The sequence below is a fragment of the Etheostoma cragini genome, chromosome 5 (genome assembly GCF_013103735.1).
Source record: "Etheostoma cragini isolate CJK2018 chromosome 5, CSU_Ecrag_1.0, whole genome shotgun sequence".
Lineage (NCBI taxonomy): Eukaryota > Metazoa > Chordata > Actinopteri > Perciformes > Percidae > Etheostoma > Etheostoma cragini.
In genome coordinates this window covers 7,890,206-7,897,053 of record NC_048411.1, presented here as the reverse complement: position 1 = coordinate 7,897,053, position 6,848 = coordinate 7,890,206, and the positions used below count along the sequence as shown (strand labels likewise).

Sequence of the window (6,848 nt, the reverse complement as noted above, 5' to 3'; positions counted from 1 at the left end):
TAGCTGTGAAAGTGCTCTACATGAAAGCTTTTGCTGATTTTAATTAACAACACACTGTAGATGATCCGTGATCTGAACCAATTTAGTTTCTCTGACTTGTAAACGTCACTATCAGCCACACAACGTGTGTTCTGTACAGAATAAGTCTTTAAATCAGACAAATAGCAATTAAAATCCCTCCAATTCAAAAACAATAAAAAGTTTATATAAAACGTCATCGTGTTGTAAACCTATCAGGTGTTAAATCAGCTGAGAAGCCGGCGTTTCCCAGCATGCTCTGGGTCCGCCTGGCTCTTGCAGTCGGTGAAAAGCAACTGCGCCGCCTGCGTCTCAGAACTGCGGCCGCCTTGCTCTCGTGAGATTACCGTTGCCCACGTGTGCATGACGTCAGAGCAAGTCGGGATCAAGTCGGACACAAATCTAACCGGCATGCAACGGGCGCCGATCGCCGGTGATCGATTCTGTGCAGACCTGGCTCATCTCGAACCAGCCTTGTGCTTAACCAATCATACGTCGTTGTCCAGTCACATGACCATACTCGTTTCAGCATCGGGATAGGTTAGCCCATAGACATATAAAGAAGTAAGCTTTACACTCGTAGCAAAGCAAAGACGTCAGATTTAAACGTCGCCAAGGCACCGCAGACCAGGAGGACCCCCCCTCGGCCTCATAGTGAAAGCATGGTTACCTTAGGAAAAGTGCGAAACAGCAGCTCCGTCATGCGGCGTCTTCTGTGTTGACCGAACAAACGGACATGTGAGCGTTCAAAAACTCAACATCTCAGCTGAGGAGACGTAGCGGTAGTTTTAGTTTTTGCTGTGGAGAGGTGGCTGTTTGTCTTTTAGGTTACATACAGAATGTTTTGCACATGCAGTATCCATCCAAATTTGATGTGACAAGTCTCTCAAGTAAGCTAATTTGTAATTAATAAATACATTTTAATTTCTTTTATTGATTGGATGAACTATAATTTGCCTAAATATGATTATTTTGTATTTCTGTCTGTCTGATTGATGCTTGTGTTAAGAAATAAATCAGACGTTACTCAACAGTTACTCACTACTTGAGTAGTTTTTTCAAGTACTTTTTTACTCTTACTCAAGTAATTATTTGGATGACTACTTTTACTTTTACTTGAGTCAAATTATTCTCAAGTAACAGTACTTTTACTCGAGTACAATTTTTGGCTACTCTACCCACCTCTGCCTCTAAACATGCTCGAAATGTCATTACAACAACGTGTGTTAGCGAAGACCTGTAAAAAAGAAAAACAGAACCGTAAGTTTAAATTGTGTTTAGCGATTGTTGCTGTAACTCTAAGTGTGTTCAGTTGGGTATTGAGGAAGGCAAGGTGTTTTTAACGCTTCCTACCATAACTCTAAACCTAGACAGTGTGTCTGTCTCTTACAAACAAAGTTAACTAGTTGTGTAACAGTATCCATGGTCTCTTTAATTTTTCCACGCAGTTTGTGGGAGAAAAAACTGACTTGTGAACAATGCAGTGAAATGTCAAGTGGGTTAATGGCAGAAAGCCTGCTTACCAAGTTCTTGCGGTATCCCACCATCAACGAGCCCCGTCGGTAACAACAGAGACAATTTTACTTACATCTATTCCTTTTGAAGAGCTGTGTCAGCTCATTAAATATTATAACCATATTAAAAATGAGATTTGAGCAAAAAGTTGATACAAAATATTTGCATTAATACAACGTTACTGTTGATAAAACATCTACTTTCCCCTGCAATGTTGATGACACATATGACATCAAGACAGCAGGTTGGGCACAAAAATGTTTTCCATCTTTCCACTGGTTTTTTTCCATCTTCTGCAGGCATTTATGTGCATTTTCCAACTTGGAAACTTCATTATTATTATTATTATTATTATTATTATTATTATTATTATTACCATTAAATACAGCCATTAAATTAAATTATCTGGGTCTAAACAAGTTGATCTTCTTTTCTGTGGATATGCTTTTAGTTTATAATATACATTACATACCCTATAAGACTAACCTTGCTCTTTGCAAAGTGTGGGCTTATTTAACATAAGGTACAATGTGTAACATTTTAATAATTTAAAAAAGGATGTCTACTCTTTTCCTCATGCAGACTTCTATCTCTTTTGTTTTCTATTTTCCTTTCTTTCAGTTGTCCATGTTGTCAGAGGTGAGGAGTCTGGTGGCTCCCCAGGACTTGGAGTTGTTTGATGGGCTGGTGTTGCACTGTGAAAGGGAGGCCCACCAGGCCTGGTATGGAGGCCTGGGAGTGCTGCATCCACAGGGCCGAGGAAACCACATAGCCCCTGTGATCCATGATGCAGGACACATCGTCCCTGCCACAGTAAATCCCTTATTTACTATACCTTAAATAGTGAAGTCCATTGTAATATTTTGTGGTGGTTTCACTTTACCACTTTAATGCAACCTTATTTAAAGATGTGTTATACATATGTTATAGAAGAGCAAGATAAGAAATGACAGGGCAACATTTGAGCTGAAATTTTAAAATTTTGTCAATATTATTATTTTATTAATGACCACCTGGTTGCAACATCTTCTAACATGACTGCTGCTTACCAAATCATCTGACAAAAAAAATAATGATGTCTGTTTCAGAGGAATGATACCAGTGATGTGACTTGCTAAGAGCAAAGTTAATAATCCCCATACCTGCTGATCTAAAAATTACTTTCACCCAGCCATTTTGCATGTTGTGCCGCTGCACTTACATAAACAAAAATAGGTGTGCAAGGAGATGCCCACACAGTTTTCTTCAAAACAATTTCAACTGAGGTTGCAAAATATTAGACTAAGGGTGCAATGTATGCTTTTGTATCCCCGTAGAGCGGGACCTGACCAGGGCCTCGCCAGGTTTGCACAGGGCCAGGATGTGTGTAGGCATGAGCACAGTGACTGTGCTTATCATTCGCCTTGCTGTTATCTTGCACTGCACTATTTTATATTTATTCAGAGGATCTGCATAGATCACTGAAGGTTTGTGTGTGTTTGTGTTTATGTGTGTGTCTGTGTGCGTGTGCCACTGCACATACCATTTTTTTCAATCTCCCTCAGTCTCAGCCTCCTGGCATCAGTCTTTGACACAGAACAGCTCGTTTTTGTGGCAGGTCAGCGACTATGTAGTATTAATGTTTCACTGCGGCCCACATCAATCCACAGAGACCTCATTGTGTCAGGGTACAGTCTGCTTCTGATCCACGGCCTCTGGCAGGCTGGGCAATGAAAGACTGAACACTGCAACTTAACCTTACAACACGGTTTGGTTTTATCTTGAACAAAGTGTGGATTATTTCCCTCTGCGTTATGATTTTGACCTGCTCACTGACCAATCTTTGTGCCCACAGGTACTTCTGGTGTGTAATTGCCTGTGATGACACAATTGACACATTTGACTTAAACATTTACACAACTTTTAAACATTAGTGAAACATTGCCAATTTAAAATCAAATTTTCCTTACAACCTTCTGTTATGAACACACATTCAAAAACAGTGTGATTCCTGTATAGAGATTACCCTGGACATTTCCCCCCTCTTGTCATCTTCACTGTCATGGCTTCTGGGTAGTTTTCCTCTCATGAAACCAAACAAACCAAATGGGAGTTATCAATTTCTTTTAAATGTATGCAAAAGCTATGGATGCAGGGATTGATTGTTCACTAGATCAATGTCAGCTCTTTACACACATTGTACATTCAAATAACAACGGAACATGATAGGGCAGCCTTGGTACACAGTCTACCAAGTTAATGGTGAGCTACCTTGACAATCATGATCATCCATCATCTAGATTGTGTCCAGAATATTAATGCATTGATGCATCTGACACCCAGAAATCATCGCATTCAACTGTTTGTTTGTATAGATCACAGTATAGTACGGACTATGAATAATCATTATCGTAGTGTAGTTGTAGTTGTTTTATTTCCTGACCCCTTCTTCTTATTATAGTAATTTTTATAACACTCCCATTACATATGAATGACATTGTGAAATTATAATATGGACCATTGCTGTAGGACCATGTGGACCCCCTTAAAAGACTCCTTGGGCAGGAATCTAAATCTCTTAATGAAATGAAAGAGCCTTCAGGCTCACATGCCCCCAATTGATTCAGCTTTTACAGGAGAATATGTTTCTCAAAACTCTTTCTAGCTGTCTAAAATTTCTTGCACTCATTATTTGCCCTGTGGGGTAAATCCTATCCATCTGCCATCTGCATTAAGTAGGTTACAGTAAACCATATTAAGTTGCTGTTACATACTTAGCCCTGCTGTACAACAATTTTTCACTCTGTTTCTTTCAGACTGACGGCTCTAATGGTAACTGGATCCAAAAAGACCCGGAGGAGAACGCTAATGCCTTACATAAAATTGCACTGGTATGTGTCAGTCTTTGTTTCATCTGTCATAAATAAGAAGCAAATGCACAAAACTTTGCTGCCTGAGAAAATGGGGTTTCATGTTTGTCCAATTTGAACACCAATACCTTAGGCATTTGATTTGGTTTAAAAATCTAAATTTAATGCATTACACATCAGTGTTTCCATATTTCCAGAGGACATGCTAGATTAATATAACAAGACTAAGCAACACTAGGACTTCTATTGAAGCGGTTATGTTCATTTCATCCCACATCAACAAAATGTTGGATTATTAATTCTACTGTACTTTGGCTAAAATCTGAAACTTGCCTGAAAATAATAGTTTCTTTGAAACATAGATGTGCTCTGCTTTCGTGGCAATTGTATAGATAAACTTTATTTAAATAGAAGGTCACATGGGGATTAAAACCTGTTTTACAAGTGAGACCTAGTCAAGACAGGTTACCATTGCTTCATCCAACACAAAAAGCAACAACATTGGATCACAACAGCAACAATAGGTACAACAAAACAAATATATTACATAATACAGTGCATTAACAAGGCAACAAACATTTAGTCATGTATTAGTTAATTTAAGCATCTGCAGCTAGATGTGACCACTTCCATTATTATAAGTTAAAAATATTGTTTGAGCTTACCTTGCAGATCATTTCAACAACAGAGATCGTAGTAGAACAGGGTTGTTTTTGTCAGCATCTGTACTGATTGAAGACACTTTAAACTCTAGTTGTTTGTGCAACCTAAGATTATGACTATGATTATGATATTTGCAAAAATATACACTTTTGGCTTAGGTAAGTAGAAAATTTGCCTGAGATGATCTTATAGACTAAAATGTACCACTGTTGTAACATTTGTAAAGTGAATGATGACCATCCTACCATGCTGTGAAAGGTGCAACAACGGGTCCTGAAGCTAGAACTATTGACTGACATCAGGGCTGAATAATTCAGGAGGTCAAGTTTTCATGTGGGATTCAGTGAATACCATTGCCTTCTTTTCCTTGACAGAACGGAACGCAGGCTTCAGGTGAATCTCCTTCATTCTGCAGGCCTGTCCCTCTCAAAGCTCAAATCAGGCCGTCCAGGGAGAAAGACCTCAGTCAGAAGCCTCCAGCCCGGCGCATGCAGCCTGGATCCAGCCTGCTCTTCACAGGACCCACTCGGCTGCTTCAGGATTGCCTCCATAAGTCGCTTAAATCCCTCCCCACCACCCACCACTCCCCAGCAGCCTCTGCCCACCACACCTGCACTGGTGCCAGCCACCACACTTCTCTCAATGCACTCCATCACACCTGCCAGAGTTCATTTCAGCTCTCTGACTCTGAACACCACAACCCCAACTTTGCTAATCACCTTCACCACCATACCTGCCCAGGCTTCCTGCACCGCCAGGACTCCTCCAGCTCTGCTAAGCTAGACACATCTGTCAAGCTCGCTAGCAGATCGAGCTCCTATGAGAAGTCCTTATACTTGTCCAAGTCTGTGCCCTCCTCCAAGGCAGCATCTCCCATGCCATCCCCTCATCCATCACCCTTTTCCTCGCCATGTCCCTCTCCCTGCCCCTCTCTCATCACAACTGCTGCTCCACCATATAGTCCTGTTCGGCCCTGTTCACCTGCCTTCCCCCAGAAAGTCATCGTAACAGACATGAATCGGCTGTCTGCAGACTCCAGACCACAGCAAAGAGGTACACAAGTCTGCATGAGGGAGCAAAATTATAATTTGTTACCAATACCCACAACAACAATACCTATGGGACCGTGTTAAGTAACACATTGGTGATGGTAAATACAGTGGTGTGAAAAAGTGTTTGCCCCCTTCGTCATGTCCTGTTCCTTTGCATGTTTGTCACACTTAAGTGTTTCGGAACATCAAACCAATTTAAACAGTCAAGGACAACACAAGTTAACAAAAACTGAAATTTGTAAATGAAGGTGTTTATTATTAAAGGTGAAAAAAAATCCAAACCATCATGGCCCTGTGTGAAAAAGTGATTGCCCCCTAAACCTAAGAACTGGTTGGGCCACCCTTAGCAGCATCAACTGCAACCAAGCGTTGCAACCAAGCGATAACGTGCAATAAGGCTTTTACAGCATCCTGGAGGAATTTTGGCCCACTCATCTTTGCAGAATTGTCCTAATTCAGTTACATTAGAGGGTTTTCAAGCATGAACGGCCTTTTTAAGGTCATACCACAACATCTAAATAGGATTCAGGTCATGACTTTGGCTAGGCCACTCCAAAGTCTTCATTTTGTTTTTCTTCAGCCATTCGGTGGTGGACTTGCTGGTGTGTTTAGGATCATTGTCTTGCTGCAGAACCCAAGTTTGTTTCAGCTTGAGTACACAAACAGATGGTCGGACATTCTCCTTCAGGATCTTTTGGTAGACAGCAGAATTCATAGTTCCTTTTATCACGGCAAGTCTTCCAGGTCCTGA

The 6,848-nt window shown here is 40.7% G+C and overlaps 1 protein-coding gene across 1 annotated transcript in view; it reads left to right on the top strand.

The window, feature by feature from the left end:
• whrnb (whirlin b) overlaps nt 1-6,848 on the top strand; it is a 95,004-nt gene that overhangs the window by 68,829 nt on the left and 19,327 nt on the right. The window contains exons 7-9 of the mRNA XM_034871885.1: nt 2,155-2,346; nt 4,329-4,403; nt 5,420-6,098. Coding sequence (XP_034727776.1) covers nt 2,155-2,346; nt 4,329-4,403; nt 5,420-6,098 — 946 coding nt within the window. The remainder of the gene's footprint in view (nt 1-2,154; nt 2,347-4,328; nt 4,404-5,419; nt 6,099-6,848) is intronic.